The 24152-nt window shown below is 35.7% G+C and overlaps 1 protein-coding gene across 7 annotated transcripts in view; it reads left to right on the top strand.

Annotated features, from left to right (window-relative positions):
• LOC116463116 (utrophin-like) overlaps positions 1-24152 on the top strand; it is a 572404-nt gene that overhangs the window by 501611 nt on the left and 46641 nt on the right. For all 7 annotated transcript variants that reach the window (XM_058434468.1, XM_032146075.2, XM_058434467.1 and 4 more), the window contains 5 exons: positions 1250-1451; positions 8515-8600; positions 13158-13315; positions 17166-17332; positions 22415-22526. In XM_058434468.1, the coding sequence (XP_058290451.1) occupies positions 1250-1451; positions 8515-8600; positions 13158-13315; positions 17166-17332; positions 22415-22526 (725 nt within the window). The remainder of the gene's footprint in view (positions 1-1249; positions 1452-8514; positions 8601-13157; positions 13316-17165; positions 17333-22414; positions 22527-24152) is intronic.

The following is a 24152-nucleotide window of genomic DNA, read 5'->3' as shown; positions in this document are numbered from 1 at the left end:
ATCTAAACTCCTCCTTCAGGCCTTTGCAGGCCTCCCCTTGGGCAGTGTGTGCCTGGATCATGCATTTCTCCTGTCTGTTTCACTGTAGGCAAACACCACTCGTGTGTAAGTCACGCATCACCCACACTGCAGTCCACCATTCCTTAGAGCCTCTGGGCTTGAGTGAATTCTTGCCTTTTCTCAAGCACTTCTCTAAACCTGGAATTCTTTCCTCACTTCATGTGGATCTCTTGTATTTTACCCATTTTTCTAAGCCCATTTCAAATCGCACCTCTCCAGGGAGCCTTTTCCAGTTGTCCTTCCTCTCCTAGAAGTAGTAGCTCTAGCAGAAATTTGCATATTCTTCTCATAGGGCATGTTTACTCCTCCTTTTAGTAAAGCCATCAGTATGTTTTTCAGAGCAGGGGCTCTGCCTTTGCCTCCTGTGCACACCCTCCTGGCTCTAGCCCCAGCCATGCCTACCATAGATGTTGTACACATGAAGAGTAAGGATGGGAACAAATTTGTGAAGACCAACGGATGTGGGGACTGTCTAGTACTTCTTCTTAGCTACAGGTCACCTCTGTGTCTAGAGTACTGACTGCTCTAGTACTTCTTCTTAGCTACAGGTCACCTCTGTGTCAGAGCATCATTGGAAGTAAACCAGGTTAGGGCCAGATTGTGACAATCTTATAGATCAGGCTTGATTCAACAGGCAGTGGAGAGCTGTTATTTTTCTATAAAACCTGTTTTTTAATATGGAGCATCTTCAGTAAACTTTGTATGTAATGATGTACATGATAAAAAACTGTTTAAGAACAATTAGTTTGGCTGTGATACAAAGAATAAAGAGAACAGTGCACAGGCTGTTTGCAGGAGTTAAGATGAGGAGAGCAGTGTAATATTTGAGATGTGTTGCCATTTGGAGTAGAGTGAGAGATTTATGCCTTGCTACATTTAAAAGCAAAAAGAGCCTGGCAAAGGGAAAGCCGGAAAAAGAAAGTAGGAACAATTAATATTCCAAAGAGCAAAAAATGAGATAAGATTGGGAAGCGACAGAGTTCAGATTCAAAAGTATGAAAGTGTGGTAAAATGTAAGAATAGAAATGTGTTTGTTTCTTTAAAAGCTGAAATTTAGCTAACAAGGATAGATTCTTAAATTGAAGAATCAAGCTAAATACTTGAGACTAGAAATGCCTTTGTTGTGATGTTGTTATGTAATGTAATGTAATGTAATGACTGTACACATTCCTTCTTCTCTCCTGGTTAGTGGATCTCTTAGAGTTGAGTACAACAAATGAAATTTTCAAACAGCACAAGTTGAACCAAAATGACCAGCTCCTCAGTGTTCCAGATGTCATCAACTGTCTGACAACAACTTATGATGGACTTGAGCAAATGCATAAGGACCTGGTCAACGTTCCACTCTGTGTTGATATGTGTCTCAATTGGTTGCTCAATGTGTATGACACGTAAGTTTATATTTTTCTCATTAAAATACAATCATTGAATGAAATATGTTAATAGAAAATGTCTGATTTTTAAGTGAATTTTTTAATAAGTGCTTTCAAATTACTTTCCCAGTGGAAATATTTATGTTGTTGAAAATGAATGATTTTACAAGTCATTGAGCTTCTTAACAAACAATAGAACAGAAAAGAATGTACATCTTTCATTTTAAAATTTTGCTTCAATTTACAAAGACTGTCAAATTTATAGTATTCTTTGCCAAGAAGCTAGGTGAAACAGTATAACTAAGTCCTACTTTCTTCTTGTTTCATAATGTCTCACAGTATTCTTTTTTCAAAATAAAAAATATTCTATTTATTGTTATGAATTACAATAATTTATTAGCTCATAATAATCTGCTCTACAATCTTTGTAATCCAACTGAAGAGTGATTTGAATGGCCATGAACGAGATAGTCTTTTAATATTCGCTTTATTTGCATAGTGGTTATGTGTGTGTGTGTGTGTGTGTGTGTGTGTGTGTACATATATGGTGTTTTAAATAATTTATGCTACAGGACACTTTAATATCTGTCATTTAATTAGGTACTCACTGTTCATAAAGCACACTCAACTCCCAGCATAACTCATTTGCCATTAACTTGGCCCTTTTGAATACGACAGTGCATTTGTGAAATAGTTCTAGAAAGACCTGCTGTGGGCTGATATTTCTGAAACATTAGGAATTACTAATTGTTCTGGTAGGGGGTTAAAGTATGCAAAGATGAAATAAGAAAACTAGAACTGGGCCGGGCGTGGTGGCTCACACCTGTAATCTCAGCACTTTGGGAGGCCAAGGTGGGTGGATGACCTGAGGTTAGGAGTTTGAGACCAGCCTGACCAACATGGTGAAACCCTGTCTCTACTAAAAATACAAAAATTAGCCAGGCATCATGGCAGGTGCCTGTAATCTCAGCTACTTGGGAGGCTGAGGCAGGAGAATCTCTTGAACCCAGGAGGTAAAGGTTGCAGTGAGCTGAGATCACGCCACTCCACTCCAGTCTGGGTGACAGAGCAAGACTGTCTCAAAAAAAAAAAAAAAAGAAAAGAAAACTAGAACTGTTGTTTTGCCTCTCATACCCAAAAAGTTATTGTCTATTAATTAGCTACATGAAAATTTGTATTTACCAACCTTCGATTTAGAGATAAAGAAGATAGATGATCATTCATAAATGCACACATTTAGGAGCTGATTGGTTCTGTATAAGAAGTAAATAATGATGATGATAGCTTTAGCAATGAGCTGACTAAAGTTTGGGTTTTTTTTTTCTATTTCTTTTAGTTTACATGTAATAACTGTACATATTTATAAGGTACACAGTGATATTTCAATACATGCATACAGTTTGTAAAAATCAAATCAGGGAAGTTAAAATATCCATCACCTGAAATATTCATTACTTCTTTATGTTGGAAACATTCAGAATCCTCTGTTCTATCTTTTGAACCTGTGAGAAAAATTATTGTTTACTATATTCACACTACAGTGCTGTAGAACATTAGAACTTATTCCCCCTACCTATATGTACTTTTGTACCAATTAATGAAACTTTCCCTATCCTCCTCTATTTTTTTAATTAGAAAAGTATTTTATCTTTCAGCATTCACAAATATCATAACAAAGTCTTTCTAAATAATCAGCCACTGTGTGCTTGAGGGCTCTTAAGAAGCTCACTGAAGCATGAGTCTCAGTTACCATAATGAATACAGGATTTGCGATATCCCTGTCTGATATTTTTAATACATTTCATTTTAATGCACATTTTAAGTTCTCCTAGGGTAAAATATTACCATTAGCCTTAATCCACCATTAAGTTGCTCTTCAATAATTTAAATCCTAAAAAGATACTTTTTCATAGTAAATTCACCAAAATAGTTGGTCAAAGATGTTTTAACTACAAAGCCTGTAACTTAACTTTTACATCCCAGGAAAATTGCTAAATTAATAGAATACTTAGGAACTCCATTCTGTCCTATAGAATATGGTAGAGGTGTACATCTTGAACTACATTTTAAGGAAGAACTGGAGAAGAGGTTCAGTTGCCTTCTGTTGTCCGTGACTCTGACACAGTGTTTTGGTTTTCTGGGGCTGCCATAACAAAGAATGATAGACTGGATGGCTTCAACAAGAGAAATTTATTTCCTAACAGTTCTAGACACTAAGAGTGTGAGATCAAGGTGTTGGCCGGGTTGCGTCTTTATGGAAGCCACTCTTTCTGGTCTGCAGATGGTCGTCTTCTCCCTGTGTCTTCACATGATTTTTCCTTGTCTGATGTGTGCTCATCTCCTCTTCCTCTAAGGACACCAGTCATATCAGATTACGACCCACTCTAATGACCTCATTTTAATTACATCTTTAAAGACCCTATCTCCAAATACAGTCACATTCTGAGGTACTAGGAGTTAGGACCTTAACCTATAAATTTTAGGGGACACAGTTCCTCAGTGCATAATGCACACATATGCTCTTTTCACCGGACAGCCCAAAGGGAATAGTGCCACTTGTTTGGGAGGAAGCAGTGTGTGAAATGGCGTGATTCATATTCTAGGGAGTTAAGTGTTGGCACAGTTCCACTTGCCACCATCAAATGGGAATATGTGGGAAATGCTACACTTTGCCACTGTTTCTCATTTAGAAAGACAGTATCTTGAAATTTCTCATTTTTCATTTTAAAGGAAAAAAAAATCTTTCAGGACTAATCTCCCATCTATGCAAAAGAAAGATGGCAAAGATCATGCTGGATCAGAATGGTGCCCATGCAGTGTAGCTTTCTATCTTGGAGAGGAGTATTGGGGATTCATCTATGGAAAAAACAGTTACTCTTACGACAGTAATGTCAGACGGCCAGAGTTGGTTGCCCAGGTTTCTCTAACAACCATGATTTATTTATTAATCTCAATAATAGTTATTAACTCTTTTCAACCAATAATTTTCTTTGAGAATCAGTTAGAAATTACTATCTACCCTCCACTTAGGACATTACAGACTCATACATCTGTGAATCTGAGGAATGGTACCTTGTTCTAACACTTCTATTCATTCAGCCATCCTGACATTCACTCACTAATCATGTATCAGTGACTGCCTTCCTTCCTGTCATGTGATACAGCCAGACCTGGTGTTTTCAGCTTCAGCCATCTCTTGATAATGAGTGACGCAAACACAGATCACAGAATTCTCAAAGTAGAAGGATTTCGGGATCTTTAATTCTGCCCTTTTCTCTTTACTAATTGAAAACCTTACCCAGTGAGACAGGAGAATTTATCTACCTATTACATATTAGTCGTAATTAAAGAACTAATGTTCAGTCCTTTGATAATCATTTGATTATTCTTACTATATTGCCATATCTAGGAAACATACTTTATTTTAAGTGAACGGTTTTTTTCCAATTTTAACATGTACCCACCTCCTGATATTCTGAACTTTGTAAAAAGAATTTATTTTCATCTGTCATGGATGACAAGAATTCAAATTTTTGGTTCTGATTGCTGTGTGAGTTGGCAGCTACTTAACATTGGCATCTTAATTTTTCATCTGAAAAATTGAAACAAAAATATCCACTCTGCTTACCACACAAAAGGTGATTATGAAGGGCAAATGAACTAATATATATAGAAAGTACTTTATAAAGATAAAATTGATTTCATTTATGAATTTGCAGCCTAAGTCATCTTCCCAGATTGAAAGGTCTTAATTTCACAATCTTCCTTCTGGATTTAATGGAAATCAAAAGTGTTGAAATCATGATATAAAGCAATAATCTGGAGTACTTGGTTTAAATGTGTTTTTTTCCTACCAAAAATATTAACCTCATTTGCTGCAGTGTCATTTTTTCCACTATTCCAAAGATGGTATAATTTTATAAAGTAAATGTCTTTATAGTTCAACCAATTTAAAGCGTTGCCTATGAAAACTATCAGGAGACTAAATATGTCAACACTGGGCTATGTCACTTACTAATATATGTTACTGTCTCCCTCTTGTCTCTCACATCCAGGTAGCTTATTTACATCAATGTCCTTTATTTTCTGGTCCCACATAACCTGTACAGTTTGGTCAACCAGTTAACCTTGATGCAAGTCTCTGACCCACCTGAATGCATCTTATTTGTTTGTTTTTGTTTTTGTTTTTTTGAGACAGAGTCTCACTCTGTTGCCAGGCTGCAGTGCAGTGGCGTGATCTCAGCTCACTGCAACCTCCGACTCCCTGGTTCAAGGTGTTTTCCTGCCTCAGTCTCCTGAGTAGCTGGGATTACAGGCACGTGCCACCACACCTAGCTAATTTTTGTATTTTTAGTAGAGACGGGGTTTCACCATGTTGGCCAGGATGGTCTCGATTTCCTGACCTCGTGATCCACCCGCCTCAGTCTCCCAAAGTGCTGAGATTACAGGCGTGAGCCACCACGCCCGGCCTGAATGTGTCTTATCTCCAAGGCTCACACCCCTGTCTCTGTGCCTTTGCTCAGGCTTTCTCTGTGATACTCTACTTTCTCCTACTTGGGACAGTCATGCCATGACATACCGTCTATGTCTGATTTCAGGTTTATCTTCTCTGTCACTTGTTGTGAAACTAATGACTACCTAGACTAAATCACTAATGATAGGCAGCCACAATGATCTTGTACTTGATTTTTGATTTCCATACATAAAGATTGTCCCATATGTTTTCTAGTTGTATTCTTATCTTACCTTCCTCAGCCAGTGTGTGAGTTCATTGGGGTAGGAATCATGTCTTCTGCTTTTCTCTTGGTCCCAACAGTACACAGAGCAATGCCGGGATCACAGTAAGCCTTCGTAACTGGTGATGGTGTGATGAATGGGTGATTGACAGTGTCAATTGTCTTCCTGATGATATTCCTTTCTTGTGTTGTGACAGTAGAGTGGGAGTCATGCTTTAATGCATATTATTTTGACCATTTTTCCCTGTAGGGATCATCACTTTATCCTTAGCCACATTCATGTGCTTGTCTCAGCCCATTCACAAAGCCTTCTGTTATCCTCTGCAAGTCTGTTGTCTGACTGGGTCCAGAGAGTAAAAATTTCCTGCTTTTGAAAGGAAGCAAACATTGTCTGTTTCACGTGATAATTAGGAAACTTCTAAAAAATATAAAGTAGAAACACAGTTTGTAGCATGGCTGTCTGTAGGGTTAATGTGAAACTAGTGTTTCTGTAATTGTGAGAAATGATTATATTAATTTAGAAATTCTGCTTAGAAGGGCTATGTTTATTTTAATATTAAGTATTAATCACTTCATAGGTTAATTCTGAATGTCATATACCTACATCCTAAGGGTTCAGTAAGTTTATTAGATATGATTTAATATAAATTATAAACTCTAGCCCATTGAGGGAGTACTTTGAAAATAGATTGCACCAATCCCTAAGCACGATTTCCTTTCTTATTTATTGCATATTTTATAGGTCATAATATGCATACAGAAACTTCCTTCAGTATATATAGTTGAGAATGGAAGAATATCAATTAGTATAAGTAGTAAAAATAGCAATAGAATCAATTATTAAATATAGTTTGGCAAGAAGACTGCTTAAAATTAAAGTTACAAGATACAAATATTTATGTTTTTTAAAATAGCACAAATTGTTAACTTTTATACATTAATATATTTATGTAAACTTTTAGTTATAGGTTTTAAGTGTGCTGTACTTGTGTATTAAAAACATATAAGAAAATGGACAATAAAAACCTAAAATGAAAACGGATCCTAAATCTGCAATAATAAAGATAGCAATAAAGGCTTTTTTTCTGGGCTATGTGTTATTCCATAGGAAGGATAATATCTTATTAATTTTTGTAATTATCTTCCAATCCCTAGGACTGGGACTACTGTGACTAACATTTGGTAGATTACTCAGTAATTCTTTGATAAGCAATGAAATTAAGAAAACTCTGTGCTTTTAAAGATAAAAAAACATGTTTCATCTGGTCGACTTATAAATGACATGGAAATGATCTATCCTTAGCATTGTGTAAAACTATGTTCTAATGTTGATTAATTAATATATTCTGGTTTTAATTATAATTTGATACTTCCCCAAATAGGGATTTCACATCTGTCTAAGATCACTGACTATTAAAATTGCAATAGTAATTTATAAAAACTGCATTGACAGAAAATTAACTATATACTAAGGGCTCATAATTTGCTGAATACTTAAATACCAATATTTATACTTAATACTTAATTACCAATTAGTATTCAGCAAGTTGTAAGCTCTTAGTATATAGTTAAGTTTCTAGTCTGTGTTCTTGTTTTTAGATATATCACTAGACTTTTCTTGCTGTATGAAGTCACATACATAGTGTGTGTAGCTCTAGCTATTTGGAATCTTGCATCTATAATTATTAACATATAGGTTTAATTCATAGTCTTTTTTTGTTTGTTTGTTTTTTTGAGATGGAGTCTTGCTCTGACACCCAGGCTGGAGTGCAATGGCATGATCTCGGCTCACTGCAACCTCTGCCTCGCAGGTTCAAGTGATTCTCCTGCCTCAGCCTCCCGAGTAGCTGGGATTACAGTCATGCACCACCACGCCTGGCTAATTTTGTATTTTTATTTTTAGTAGAGACGTGGTTTCTCCATGTTGGTCAGGCTGGTCTCAAACTCCCGACCTCAGGTGGTCCGCCTGCCTCGGCCTCCCAAAGTGCTAGGATTACAGGCGTGAGCCACTGCACCCGGCCAATTCATAGTATTTTTAAAGGTGAAGTCTTTTCAGCTTTATAATCATCATTTTCATTTTGTTTTAATTCGTTCTTAGTTCATGTGTTGTGTGCAAAGTGACTTCAAGCTGTGTATTCTTCTAGACTTGGCCACTCTGTTAATATATGTCATGAAATTATAGTATAGGTTTAATATTAATTGTTAAAAGTTAATAGAAAAGTTGCACCTTTAAGATACAATTATTTTGGATGGTTTACCTCCAAGAAAATAGATATTCAGAAACAATTAACATGCTCTAGATGGTTTTAAATGCATCTAACACATTAACATTCTTATAATTTTAGGGGTCGAACTGGAAAAATTAGAGTGCAGAGTCTGAAGATTGGATTAATGTCTCTCTCCAAAGGTCTCTTGGAAGAAAAATACAGATGTATGTAAGACCTTTCTTATACCAACAGTGTTTTTAGTAATAATAATGATTATAACAATTTATTGGAAACTTACATTATATAATTTGTTAGTAGTAATAGTTCTTTCTCTTTTTTTAACCCTTACTGTGCCTATACCAAGTTAGACAAAGGGTGGCAGTGCAAAGACTTGGGGCTTTGTGTGAAATGGAAAGCTGATTATAACTAAGAGGTGAGGTGCCAGGATGGAGTGAGACCCAACTACAAACTGTATTTCATTTAATTCTTAGAATAATCCCTCCATAATGTAGGCATTTGAGATTTCCATTTTCTGGCTGAGAAAATTAATGCTGAGATAGGTTAAGAATCTAGTCTAAGACTGCAGAGCTGATAAGGGATGGGGCTAGAATTAGATACTAAGTTTTTCTGACTCCAAAGCCCCAATTTTTTTTTATTTCTTTATACTTCCAATGCTTAAAATAAAAAGATGAACTAGAACCTTTACGGACATAGACGATAATCCTAAATAAATATGTTTTACAGTTGTGACAAAATAAAACAGGATTTTTAAATTTTTATTGTATTTGGATTTACCAAATAAATCAACAGTGTTCCTTTACCTGTCAGTTAATGAAAGGTGTATTGGCTTTGGCAAAGTCTTGTGTTCAGGAGCCAAGGAGACCTGTCTTCAAATCTCTATCACTTAGTAGCTGAGTGTCTTTGGGCAGGTTATGTGATTTCATTGAATATTGCCAACTAAAAGGTAATAGTATTCCCGTTTTACAGTTCAAGAAGCTGAAATTTAGCAAATTTTCTTCAACTGAAAAAATGAAGCTAATAATTCCTGCTTGGAGAAGAATTAGGAGTAATGTTTAAGGTACCTAGAAATAGCAGTCGTTGAATAAATGGTAGCAATTGCCACTGAGTCCCCAAACCCTTAACTACTATCACGTATCTTTTGATTTATTTTTGTCCATAAAATGTGAATTTGATCCCACCATGCATATTCCCAGATGATTCTTTACAGAGAAATCCATACATTTGTGGGAGAGGTTTAGGGATATTACGTGAATGGAGAGATACTAAAAAGCAATAGGATATTTTGATTATAGATCCTGTAAACTTAGTTAAGTTTTGTGTCTTATGTCAACATGCATACACTTTAAAAGGTTTTATTTTCTGGGATTTCTGTGAGGTTATTGGATTTTGAATTTGAGGTCTAGACCATGATGGCTTGTTTTTCCTACATAGTTTGACAAGAATGTCAGTGAAAAGAAATGTGGATTTTTATAAAATGAAAAGCTGATTGTAGGATTAGGAGATAGGGTGCTATGACGGAGTGAGAGCCTAGTTAGCCATGCAGAAGAAAGCTTTGCCCAAGGCTTTTGCTTTGTGGCACTTTATCCAGAATTTAAGTGGTTTTCAGAATCATAATTATGAAAATATATAATTTCAAAAGCTGAAAACGTTATCTTTTTATGATGATCAGGAAAGGAAAATGTTAATGAAAACATTGATGTTACAAAATTAGAAATGGATTTTTTATGATCTCCGATTTGGGGTTTCTTGTGCTTCTGAAACAATTAGGGTTCTCTGAAAGTAACAGTTACAGTGTGGAGCTTACTCTGAAATATTTGCAAATTCAACCTCAAAGCTTGCATTGTGGATAATTCAACATTAACTTTCAGATTTTGGCAGGGGAAGCAGAAGGCTCTACAGTAAAATTTCTGATATTTAATTGAATCCAGGAAGTATGCCATTTTAGGACTAATTAAATAAGAAATCTCTTGGGTTTTAATCTTTAATCTAAATCTTTACTGGGATATCCAGACTTTGGAATGTCCTGCGGTTTTGTTTTGCTTTTTACTTTGAGGACCTTCCACCGCTCTGATTCCAGTTTTTATTTCCCCCATGATATCATTATTGTTTCCTTTATTAGAATTAATATTCAAGACAATTTGCTCTTCAAATGCAATGGCAGGGCCACCATTCAGGATCATTGGTGTCTGTCTGAACATTGATTTTATTAATACAATGCCCAGTGTCAGTGTCTTCACCCCATAACACCTTCTTCTCTTGGTCCTTTCCTAAGAATATTCTTTTTTTAGGTTCTAACAGTACCCTGGCTTTTATGCTTATAGCTGGCTAGCTTCTTTGCCTCATCAAAAACACATTTACAGACCAGGCACAGTGGCTCATCCCTGTAGTCCTAGCTACTTGGGAGGCTAAGGTGGGAGGATCACTTGAGCCCCAGGAATCGGAGGCTGCAGTGAGCCATGGTTGGACCACCACACTTCCAGCCTGGATGACAAAGCGAGACCTTAAAAAAAAGAAAAGTACACATTTTCAAACCATCCTTGTAAATTATCATTAGTATCTCTTCTGTGCTGATTTATTAGAATTTGAGTTTTTAGATTATGACTTTCTTATTACCCGCCCCTTTACCCTGACACTGCTTTTTGTATCTGACTATAATGTTGAGAATGTGAATTTTTATAGGAACTTTTGTAAGGATTTATAGAAATATGTCAAAATGTCTAAGGACACTTTTGTCCTTATGTTTTGTGAGTAGTTTTACCTTAATAGTGGCATAGTGGTATAGCCATATGCCTCAAAAGAGGAAAGTTGGGCATAGTTGATCTTGCTGAAAATGTGCACTTTTCTGCGAAGATTATTATACGTATGCATCAACTTTTATTTACTTAACAGACCTCTTCCCAGGGACTGGTTTAAAATAAACATCATACTAAGACTGCTGGATAAATATTTTTGTCTGTGATAGTCTTATTTTTTTAATGGAAAGAAATAAGTAGAGCTCTAACCAAATCTAAGTGAAAAAAATTATAATAAAAATCAAATTTATCTTCATTGAATTTGCTTTCCCTATGTATGCTTATAATTAAAGCCATACTTCATTATAATTACTGTGTCAATATCACTGAGCTTGGTTCAGTTTGAAATTTCACCACTGACAGTGTTAGATCTAGCATTATATTCCTTATAAAAATAGAGAATGGACCAGGCACGGTGGCTCACGCCTGTAATCCCCAGCACTTTGGGAGGCCAATGTGGGGCAGATCAACTGTGATCGGGAGTTCAAGACTAGCCTGACCAACATGGAGAAACCCCGTCTCTACTAAAAATACAAAATTAGCCGGGTATTGTGGTGCATGCCTGTAATCCCAGCTGCTCAGGAGGCTGAGGCAGGAGAATTGCTTGAACCCGGTAGGTGGAGGTTGCAGTGAGCCAAGATCATGCCATTGCACTCCAGCCTGGGCAACAAGAGCGACACCCCGTCTCAAAAAAAAAGAGAGAGAGAGAAAATGATGCATTTTGATCTGATATCAGGTACTGTTTGAAAATATTTTTAGAATCCAATAAATATTTACTCCACTTTCTTCTATTCTTGGAAAATGTCACATGAAGAGCATTTAGATTTTAAGTGCTTTTGAATTTTTAGAACTTGAAAATTTATTTCCAAAAAGTATTAATTTATACAATGAAGTGGATTGTTTGTATTTGAAATTTCTTCCTATTCCAAAAGTAAATTATCTTAGGTTATTAGCTTTATTGTTGAAAATAATATAATAATTTTGATCTTCAAAGTATTGTATATGGTGAATAAAAGGTAAACCAAGAGTGGACAAAATAGAAGAGTTTTAATTTTACTGAATTAAGAAAATTATAAAACAAATCAGTTTTTTAATGAATGGAAAAACCTAAAAACTGTATGAAAATATGCACAAATTTTTAAATTTGATTAAATGTATTTCATTACATGAAGTAAAACAAAAATAGTGGTTATAGCTAATAAGGAATGGGAGACTGGTCCAAAGGAGAAAAAGCACACCTTCTTGTACTTTTTAGTGTTTCTTACATAAAATAGATGTGAGTATAAAAGTCTTTAAAATAAGTTACAATATATATACATTTAGTAGAATATTGAATTTAGGAGTGAACACAAAAAGTTGATAAACAAATCTGTTAAAATTTGAAGGTTTGTTATTTAAGGTACGTTTATTCCTTTGTGTTTTTTATTTTTTTTGAGTTGGGGTCTTGCTTTGTTGCCCAAACTGGTCTCGAACTCCTGGCTCAAGTGATCCTCCTGCCTTAGCCTCTCCGGTAGATGAGATTACAGGCATGCGCCACAGCACCTAACTACATCTATTCCTTTGACAAGTCATGAAGGAAGCTTTGTTTTGGCTCATTCTTTCTTAATAAGAAGGGAAGTTCTTATGAAGATCATAAAATTAATTCATATGAGTTTATTGTATCATTTTAAAAAGGAAATTTGTGTTTATTGATTTATATATGCATGATTTATGTTTATATGTGTGTGTAACCCGTTCTTGCAGGAACGGGTTAACTACATGCATCTTAAAATAATCTAGTATCATATGTAATGCAGAATATTAAGATCAGAATACTAAGGTCATCGGAATTCAGGAGACAACTAATCAGATTCATGTCCTTTTGAAATTTTTTTAATCTGCATGGTTCAGTCCTCATTACCAAAGATTTATTTTAAGTAAAAGAACGCTGTAGGCAGATGAAAGTTAACCTCTTGCCTCTCTTTGCAGATCTCTTTAAGGAAGTGGCAGGGCCAACAGAAATGTGTGACCAGAGGCAGCTGGGCCTGTTACTTCATGATGCCATCCAGATCCCCCGGCAGCTAGGTGAAGTAGCAGCTTTTGGAGGCAGTAATATTGAGCCAAGTGTTCGCAGCTGCTTCCAACAGGTAAGCATGAAGGATCACTGGTGTGTAGGATGTGTTGGGGAAGGGTTTTGAGAATGTTCTGAGACATGGAATAGGGAACTCGGGCTAGAGCCAAATACTGGAAGACTTTGGGTACCTTCCAACAAGTGGTGTATTTTATTTCCTAAGGCTCATTTGCTTCAAAAACTAGCAACCCTTGCAAAGAGACTTGCTGTTTTTCTTTGATAAAATCTACAATCTTTAACCTGTGCCATTAGATTGCTGTTTGTCCTGCCCTTTTCCTGGCCTGCTCTCCTATCATTCCTCTCCTTGCTCTCCGCTCTCCAACTGCACTGTTGTATTTCCTTGATTCCTGCCTCAGCAGTGCCTTTGGACCTGTGTCTGCTGTTTAGACGTTCTTCCTTCCCCATTGCCCACTAACTCCCTTCTCATACCTAATCCTTATTTGATCTTTAGATTTTAGCTTTAACTCTCACATCCTCTGAAAATCTTTCTCTGACCTCTTCAGATAATGCCATATTTTCCTATTATATTCACCTAATATCATCCACCTCTTCCTTCTCATACTCAGTACAATTATAATTACACACTGAATTATATAATTCATGGCTCAGTGTTTGTTTCTTCTCTAGGAACCTAAGCTCCATGAAGACAAGGACTGTGGCTATCATTTTACTGTTGTATCCTCTCTTAGTTCGTTCAGGCTGCTATAACAAAATACCATAAACTGGGTGGCTTTTAAACAATAGAGATTTATTTTCTACAGTTCTGGAGGCTGTCCATGATCAAGGTGCTAGCAGATTCAGTATCTGCTGAGGGCCCACCTTCTGGTTCATTGCAACCTTTCCTGCTGTTTCCTCATGTGATGGAAGAAGTGAATGATCTCTCTTGGGCCTCTTTTTTTGTTTGTTTGTTTTATACTTTAAGTTCTGGGGTATATGTGCAGAACGTGCAGGTTTGTCACATAGATATACATGTGCCATGGTGGTTTGCTGCACCCATCAACCCGTCATCTACATTAGGTATTTCCCCTAATGCTATCCCTCCCCTAGTCCCCCACCCACTGACAGGCCCCAGTGTGTGATGTTCCCCTCCCTGTGTCCATGTGTTCTCATTGTTCAACTCCCACTTACGAGTGAGAACATGTGGTGTTTGGTTTTCTATTCTTGTGTTAGTTTGTTGAGAATGATCGTTTCCAGCTTCATCCATTTCCCTGCAAAGGACATGAACTCATCCTTTTTTTATGGCTACATAGTATTCCATGGTGTATATGTGCCACATTTTGTTTATCCAGTGTATCATTGATGGACATTTGGGTTGGTTCCAACTCTTTGCTATTGTGAATAGTGCTGCAGTAAACATACGTGTGCATGTGTCTTTATAATAGAATGATTTATAATCCTTTGGGTATATACCTAGTAATGGGATTTCTGGGTCAAATGGTATTTCTGGTTCTACATCCTTGAGGAATTGCCACACTGTCTTCCACAATGGCTGAACTAATTTACACTCCCACCAACAGTGTAAAAGTGTTCCTGTTTCTCCACATCCTCTCCAGCGTCTGTTGTTTCCTGACTTTTTAATGATCGCCATTCTAAATGGTGTGAGATGGTATCTCATTGTGGTTTTGATTTGCATTTCTCTAATGACCAGTGATGATGAGCTGTTTTTCTATGTTTGTTGGCTGCATAAATGTCTTCTTTTGAGAAGTGTCTGTTCATATCCTTTGCCCACTTTTTGATGGGGTTGTTTATTTTTTTCTTGTAAATTTGTTTAAGTTCTTTGTAGATTCTGGATATTAGCCCTTTGTCAGATGGATAGATTGCAAAAATTTTCTCCCATTTTGTAGGTTGCCTGTTCACCCTGATGATAGGTGTTTTTTTTGTTGTTCTGTTTTTGTTGTTTTTTTTTTTGCTGTGCAGAAGCTCTTTAGTTTAATTAGATCCCATTTGTCAATTTTGCCTTTTGTTGCCATTGCTTTTGGTGTTTTAGTCATGAAGTCTTTGCCCATGACTATGTCCTGAATGGTATTGCCTAGGTTTTCATCTAGGGTTTTTATGGTTTTAGGTCTTACAATTAAGTCTTTAATCCATCTTGAGTTAATTTTTGTGTAAGATATAAGGAAGGGGTTGAGTTTTAGTTTTCTGCATATGGCTAGCCAGTTTTCCCAACACCATTTATTAAATAGGGAATTCTTTCTCCATTGCTTGTTTTTGTCAGGTTTGTCAAAGATCAGATGGTTGTAGATGTGTGGCATTATTTCTAAGATTCTGGGCCTCTTTTATAAGGGCACTAACCTCATTCAAGAGGGCTCCACCCTCATGATCTAATCATTTCCTGAAGGCTCTACCTCCTCGTACCATCTCCTAAGTGTTTAGGTTTTTAACATATGAGTTTTGGGGGGGCAAAAACATTCAGATTATTACGTTTCCTGTGCCTTGCACATCATAACTACTTTAATAAATATCTGCTAAATAACTGAATTAAAATGTCCTGAGTTCTTTTTAAGACAAGATTTTAAAAATATATATACATTAAAGATGTTATTAAACTGTCAGTTTTTTTCTTTGAGACTATGCATACAAAAGAAAGATGTACAAAGTTTTATACTGATCTAAGTTACTAATTTTAAACTGAGAAAGCACTTTAGTTTCTTTTTAATGTTTACTGCATATAAAGACATTTTAGAAATGTTACTACTGATGTTATACATATGCATAAAGTACAAGTCTACAGATATTTTGGCAAAGCATATCCAGTGATTTATCATTGCTAGGGAAAAAAAAGGCTCACACTGTGTCTTTGAGGAGAATTGATGTCATGGGTTATTACATTTTATAATGGCCCTTTTTCTTATTTTAGAAATACAAAAAATATCAAATGTAAATTCTAAATATGATTTATAGTCATACATGTAGGTTCACAGAATGACCTCAACAGCAACAGGACGATAAAATTGGTAGAAATTTAGCTTTGCACATAGGAAAATTACTTAGTATTGGGAATTGAAGAGGGATTGGGGAGTTTTATGTAATTTATACTGATAAATTTGAAAATCCCGCAAAGTACATCCATAGCAATATGCTTCCCGTGTGATGATATAATGGGACTAGAGTAGGACACACAAAAATAACAGCTTTTATTTAGCATTTATAATGGCCTTCAAGTTTGTAAAATTATCGGTGAGTCTTTCACAAGTTTTTACTGTCTTAGATGAAATTTTTTTTTTTTTTTTTTGAGATAGAGTCTTGCTCTGTTGCCCAGGCTGGAGTGCAGTGGCATGATCTCGGCTCACTGCAACCTCCACCTCCCGGATTCAAGCAATTCTCCTGCCTCAGCCTCCTGAGTAGCTGGGACTACAGGTGCATGCCACCAGGCCCAGCTAATTGTGTGTGTGTGTGTGTGTGTGTGTGTGTGTGTGTTTTAGTAGAGACGAGGTTTCACCGTGTTGCCTAGGCTGGTCTCAAACTCCTGAGCTCAGGCAATCCACCTGCCTCAGCCTCCCAAAGTGCTAAGATTACAGGCTTGAGCCACCACACCCGGCCAAATGAGTTTTACAGAATTATTTATGTAAAAAGGTGACTTTAAATTGGGTGGTTTTGGTTTTTGCTTTTGTTTCTTTCAAAATCTGAGTATATTGAAGTCTTGGTATTTTTTTACTTCTTCCTATGTGACAATTTCTGCTTTTTCTACTCATAAGTTCTAGAATTTTCTTGACTTGAAGAACCTTAAAGCATTGTGACTTAACTGACATGGAAAGAGTTATATAGTTTCCTCTTCTGCACAAATTTTCAGAAGATTATGAAGCAACACTTGCTACAGTTTAAATGAAGGCATTTCTTCACTTTTAATATATTTCTTTTTTCACCAGAATAACAATAAACCAGAAATAAGTGTGAAAGAGTTTATAGATTGGATGCGTTTGGAACCACAGTCCATGGTTTGGCTGCCAGTTTTACATCGAGTGGCAGCAGCGGAGACTGCAAAACATCAGGCCAAATGCAACATCTGTAAAGAATGTCCAATTGTCGGGTTCAGGTAAGGCGTGTCAGTGCTGGAGGAGGCTATTTTCTGTTCCCTTTGTGTAATCTCAGTGGTATGTCCATCCTCCATTCCCATTCATTCCCATTTGGAGGTTTGCCTTCTAAATAAATGGTGTGTTCAGTATGTTTCATCTATCTAAAAGTAGCATTTCTTTTTATAACTACTACATAAAGCATATTTTATTATTGTTGCTATTATTATTGTCATTTACACTACTTGGATCAGAACCAGAGATTTTCATGAATGTCTGTTTATTTAGGTCACAGAAATGATTCATGCATGAAAATTCTATGGCTGATTATAAATATATAACCCTGATGGAATTTGGTAAATATTCTGAGGTGTTGGGGTCAAACTTAGTAAGCAGGAAGCAATGTTTAATTACCAGCTGAGAAGTAATCAAATTACTTCGTGTCATTTCTGCCAAGTTTGATGTGAAGTACATTAACCTGACTTCTTCCCGTGAGAGGCACTGCTAAATGCCATACTTTAATGTAATCAGTGTGTCAGACTCTTCAGTTTGTGACCCCAAAGCCGACAGTGCAGAGTCTATGGTTTGTCCTAAGGTGGAGATTTTTGGACATCCTGATCCACTCCTCTTAACATAGGTATACATTTGACTCTTGAATATATTATATTTCTCGTCTGGGGGAAATCTGGAAAATAGCTCCAGTTTAATTTGGAAATCTATTATGAAACAACATAAGCCTACTCAGTAGGGAAATTCAAGATTTTATGTGTATCTTTTTTAAATTTTTTTGTTTTGTTTTGTTTTTTGTTTTTTGTTTTTGCTTTTTTGAGACCAAGTCTCACTCTGTCACCCAAGCTGGTGTGCAGTGGCATGATCTTGGCTCACTTCAACCTCTGCCTCCCAAGTTCATGCTATTCCCCTGCCTCAGCCTCCTGAGTAGCTGGGACTACAGGTGCATGCCACCACACCTGGCTGATTTTTGTATTTTTAGTAGGGACTGGGTTCCACTATGTTGGCCAGGCTGGTCTCAAATTCCCGACCATGTGATCTGTCCTCCTTGGCCTCCCAAAGTGCAGGGATTACAGGCGTGAGCCACCATACCTGGCCCTATGTGTATCTTTTATTCGTACCAGATGACGAAGTACCAATATGGTGATTCTCTGAGGGACAGTCAAATCAGGAGGGCTGGGATTGGTTGTTGTTGTATATTGTATCAGTATTAGTATCTTGAATTAAACAGAATTGCTTTCATTTGACTGACTTTATCAGCATAATAGTTTGTATAAAGCATATCGTTGCATTCTCTGTGGATGGCTAACATAAGAAATGGAAATTCAAAAGTTCTCTACTCTCATGCATTATGGCGTAGTTGGGAAGACTAAAGTATTGTGAGGTCAGAGGGCCTTGCTGCCATGCATTCTAAGAGGATGAAAAGACAGGTAGGTAGTGTGAAGTAGAATGAGCATTAGCCTGGCAGACAGCGAGGGTAATAGATGACTTCCAGTGGAAGTCAAAGCACAAATGTTGGAAGAAGAAAAATGGTAAAGTCACAGTTTAAATGCAGCAGGGTTCTTGGAATGGCTACATTTGGAGTATCTGGTAGACATAGATGTATGGGAGAGGGAATAGCTGGAATGTGGCAAGGTCAGTCTACTACTGGGAAGATAATTCAAATGAGAGATGTAGCCATCAAAGCTAATGATCACTGCTATTTATTGTTTACTTTATGTCAGACAATGTGCCAAGAGGTGTTATATTTGTTATTTTAGTCACTTTTCATAACAACTCTGTAAGATTGGGAGTATTACCTCTACTTTACACATAAAGGAACTAAGACTCCAAGATTAGTCAACTTGCCCAAGGCCAGGCAGCCGATTGTGCAGAGACAAAGTTAGGATTCAAATTCAGAACTCTTTGGTTCTCCAGTTTGTGTTCTTAATCAAGATGGTTTTAAAAAGCAGATTAGATTTTTAGGAGAGGAGAGATTTAATATTAAGAAGTAATTAAATGGTATTGAAACGAGCAATTGATTTAAGGCACTAATTATTAGACCAAAAATATTACTCTGGATGTAAACTGTAATGTGAAGCCACAGGAAATATCCAGATTAATTGACTTGGGAAGAGACTGCCATATATAGATATATATATAAAATCTGCCATATATGGCCATTGGTATAACCTAGAGATGCCATGAGGGACCATATTTCTGAGCTTCTGATGGATGTAGAGAGTGAAGGAGAGGACAAAATACTCTAAAAACATTACATATTTGAATGACCTTTAAAGTTTCATTTCTTAAATTAAAAATGACCTGAAGCAACTTTGCAGAATATTAAGATTTAACTGAGTTGTGGGTACATGGATGTTTATTATATTCTCCCTATTTTTGAATTAACTTGAAATAGTTAATAAGAAAAATATGAAAGAGCAATTATAAAGGGTGAACAACATGAAGTGTTAAATTTCAAGGGTTTAAGTTTCTGCTAGTACTATCAAATTGACCTGTAGATGTCTCTATGATAGATATGTGAAGTTGACCAGCAGGTCAGAGATTAAGGTTATGGGAGGATATTCAGGAGATAGTGTATTGAGAAGTAGCTCTGGACTCAGGCTACTTGGATTTCAATCCTGGATATATTGTTTGGTGCTGAGACTTTGAATAAGATACTTAGCCTGCTTGAACCTGAGTTTCTTCAACTTTAAATTCTATGAGTGTTTCCTTATAGGAATAGTTAATACATGAAACTGTCTAGGGCAGTTCTTATCACAAACAGAGTAGGCATTCAGTAAATGTTGGCTGTTTTTGTTACTACCAATAACATCATTAGTATGATAGTAGCTAAACCTATGAGTGTGTTGTTGAGCATTTCCATTAAGTGGAAATGCCAGAAAAACCTGATGTTGCTCAGTAAAAGGCGAGATTAGAGGGAGGTATAATAAGGGAAAGAACAGGATTCTTCAGAGAAATAAAGAAGCATAGTGTTGTGGAAGTCAAAGAGAAGGCTTTAGCAAGATGGTAGAGGTGTTAAGTGCATCAGAAAGATTCTTTGAATCAGGAGAAGTCATTAGGAATCTTAGAGAGGATTCTATTCGTGTCATTGTAAAGATGGCTCAGGAAAATATATAGGCTAATATGTGCAAACAACTTGTTTAAGAAATCTAGCTATAACTTAAAATATGTCAGGATATTGAAAATTGGAAGATGGTAAGTGATATATTGTCTTACTTTTACTTGCATTTATATTTTTCCTGTTTTCTACATTGAGAATATAGTACATCTAAAATTTGTATTTGGAATGAAAGAGAAATATGTCCAGACTTGATACCTGGTTTAGGCACAAGACTGAGCAAGCAAAGGTTTCTTCAAGCTAATGGTGACTTAATTATTGCACAAAGATTACGCATGAAAATATAAGAACAATTCCAATAGTAAAATGGGGTCCAGTTGGAATAGGTCTGATTAGCTTAGTTGTAAAGAGATGCATCTTTCTCTGTGGATTCAGAGAACGAATGGAAAGGCAAGTACAGAAATAAAGATAGAGGAATATGTCTATTATAGAATAATCTTAACTTCATTCAGACTGTCTTTCTATCAAGCTTCTACCCAAGATATATATATATATATATTTCATTTTCCCAGAACTTTTATAAATACTGCTAGAGTTTTTCACTAATTACTTCCAAATAAAATGTTAATGAAATCTTAGATTTACAGAATGTTTTGTAAGCTGAGAATTGTTTCAGTTAGAATCATATACAATTCCTTAATAGTGGTTGCATAAATAAATTAGAGCTTTAGTTTTCTTTCTTGTAAACAAAGTGAAGGTAGGTAATCCAAGACTGCTCTGTGACCACCTGGTCCCTTAGCTCTGTTTTCATGCACTGTCATCCCTAACATGTGGCTTCCATCTTCAAAGTCACTTCATGCTAACAAAGTGACTCTTCTGGATGTCAGATCCATTTTCCAGTGGGGAGGAAGAGGTAGCATGCCTCTTCCCGGCTGAGTCAGTCCCTTGAAATTCCAATTAGAATCCCTACCCAATAACTTTGGTTTGTATTACACTGGTCACCAACATCAGCAAGAGAGGCTAAGAAACAGTAATTTTCTCAAGGCTCATTGCTAAAATGTGCTAACAGTACAAGGGTATGTTACCAATGAAAAAGAGAGAATGGCTATCTGCCAAGGGAGTATTCAGCAGAAAACAAAATTTCATTTAGAAAGAAGATGTCAATCATACCTGTCAAGCCCTGCTGATAGGCTAAGAGATGTATGTGTTTGTTTCAAACCAATAGCCTCCTTGGCAAAAGTAAGCTGGCTGTAGTATATGCAGAATGATTTCCTTAAGATTGATTTGCAAGTGATTTTTCAGGTCATTTTAGAAGCTACTCAGCACTTAGTAGTTTACAGCCACACAACCTTTAAATTTTGCTTCCATTTTCATTCTGTTGGTTCTATCATTTAATTTTTTTCTGTAGATGTGGGTATAATTTATGTTCTTAGTTCTACCAGCAATGCTGACAGAATAGATTTCGGAGAAGATGTTTTCCACTCAGACCCATAGAAACTTATCATCTAAGGTTTTGCTTTTGTAAATAAGATTCTGCAAGTAGAAGTCAATGTGCAGTGTCATCCTTATGCCAGAGATTTTAAAACACCATTTCCATTCAAGGATGCATTGTGATCAAGGCTTTATCTAGTTTTTCCTTTGTTACACAGTATTTCTTGATTTCTTTTTTTTCTAGTGACTAATTTAAACCAAATATAAAAGTGCTCATTGTTAAAAACTGTATCTTTGTGAGGGAATTTTAAAATTCGTTTCTTATTGATGGTATAATTGATATTTTAAAATTTGATGTTTCAACTTAATAGATATAATTCTTTTCTTGTTTATCATTTTCCATTCATATTCAAGCATTAAAAGAAACCTCCTGACATGTATATTTGTCTCCCTCTCATATATAAACAGATAGAAGCATATTTGAGAGACTTGAACTCCAAAATTTTATTTTATTTTTTGTAATTTGGATGAATGAAATTTCTTACCACAAATTTAGACCAAATAATAGTAATGCAAGCCAATACATTTCTTTTCTTTTTTCTAGGTATAGAAGCCTTAAGCATTTTAACTACGATGTCTGCCAGAGTTGTTTCTTTTCGGGTCGAACAGCAAAAGGTCACAAATTACATTACCCAATGGTGGAATATTGTATACCTGTGAGTACCAACCCACTGTTTTGTTTTTAATACATTGCCATTGAATTAACTAGTATCTAAAATTTTATTGTTTATTTAGACTTAATCTTTTTTGAAAAAATATCACTTTGAAGATTTTTTTGTTTTCTTTTAAGTAAACTCACTTATGTTGAATTAATTAGTGTAAAAAATATATTAACTTTTTTTAACATCTGTGTTTTGATTTTAAACTTTTTTGGTAGCAAATTCTTTTAAGAGCTGATACTGACCTACATTGAAAATGATACTATGTAATGAAAAATCATGTTTCTTTTAGACATATTTATGCTTTCATAGTTAAATACCATATTCATATTAGCAAAAATACAGAAAATGGAGATATTAAAAATATAGTTCCTAAGTCTAGCTCCTGAATAAACTACCTTCTAATTTTTCCATATCTCTGGTTTTAAGATTCTATTTATATTTATATTTATGTATCTTTGTTCCTGATATTTTTCACTCGACATTCCATTTTGTCACACAGTATAATTTTTTTAGTCACAAAATTTTTAATTGAGTGAATTACTACAATTTACCTAACCATTCCCTGAAATTTGGACCTTTAGTTTATTTTCAATTTTCTGATGTTATAAATAACACTCTTACAAGGATCTTTGTGAAGGTAGCTCATTCCAGATATTATGTAAATTACATTGCAATAGAATAAAGCCTATAAGTAGGCTGTTTGAGTCAATGAATATGAGTATTTTTTATGGTCAAAATACTTGATGTCAAGGTTTTTTTCAAAATAGGTTTATCCCAATTGACATTATTATCACACTTTGATAAAGTTTCTATTTTACTATAGCCCCACCAGTATTGGACATAAGTTCTTGTTCCTTTGATTTACAGCTATTTTTTCCTGAAGTTATCCTCATGTTCTATTAATAGCTATTCTTTTACTTCCTTCCAAATAATGCCCAAATGTATTCATCAAGCTGTCTATTTTCTTTGGTTTAGGGAATTGAGTTACTTTTTTGGATCATAAATTGACAGAAAGGCTGCAATACTTATAAAATATACACATATAAATCTCGCACTCATAGCTATCTTATCTCAAATAAATAAGTGCCCTGTGTATGGAGAGGAAATCTCTAGAAAATATTGCTGAATTATAATGGAGGAAGTGCCCATATCACATAATAGCTTTAACCAGGAAAAAGAAATCTCCCCAAGAAAATTTGTGAGACATCATTTATTACTATTATTAACTTATTTATTCACTCAACAAATTAATATTGAACATTTTGCAGGTGTCAGGCCCTCTTGTCAAAGATAAACAAAACCAGACACTAGTTAAAGTGGTAAGGACAGATTTTAATCAATAGTATACTGATTATGCACACATACTTCTGTTTGTACAGAGGTGACTGGGTGTTTTCAGGAGGGAATAGACTGGGGAAACAAAAGAGGGACTTGAGCAGAGGCAAGGAAGTGAAAAACAACAAAGCATTGGTCAGCATCAGTTCCATCAGACCAGCTGTGTCTGTGAGCTGGCAATTGTCAGAGTTAGGATTCTACCATTCCAGAGAGACTGGGAGACAGGGGTCCTATCCTTCTTGATGATTACATTTCAAAGAAATGGCTTTCAGATCCTTGAGAAAG

This window comes from Hylobates moloch, unplaced genomic scaffold (assembly GCF_009828535.3).
Source record: "Hylobates moloch isolate HMO894 unplaced genomic scaffold, HMol_V3 SCAFFOLD_26, whole genome shotgun sequence".
Classification (NCBI taxonomy): domain Eukaryota; kingdom Metazoa; phylum Chordata; class Mammalia; order Primates; family Hylobatidae; genus Hylobates; species Hylobates moloch.
The sequence above is the reverse complement of the archived record's forward strand: the minus strand, read 5'-3'. Positions and strand labels throughout refer to the sequence as shown.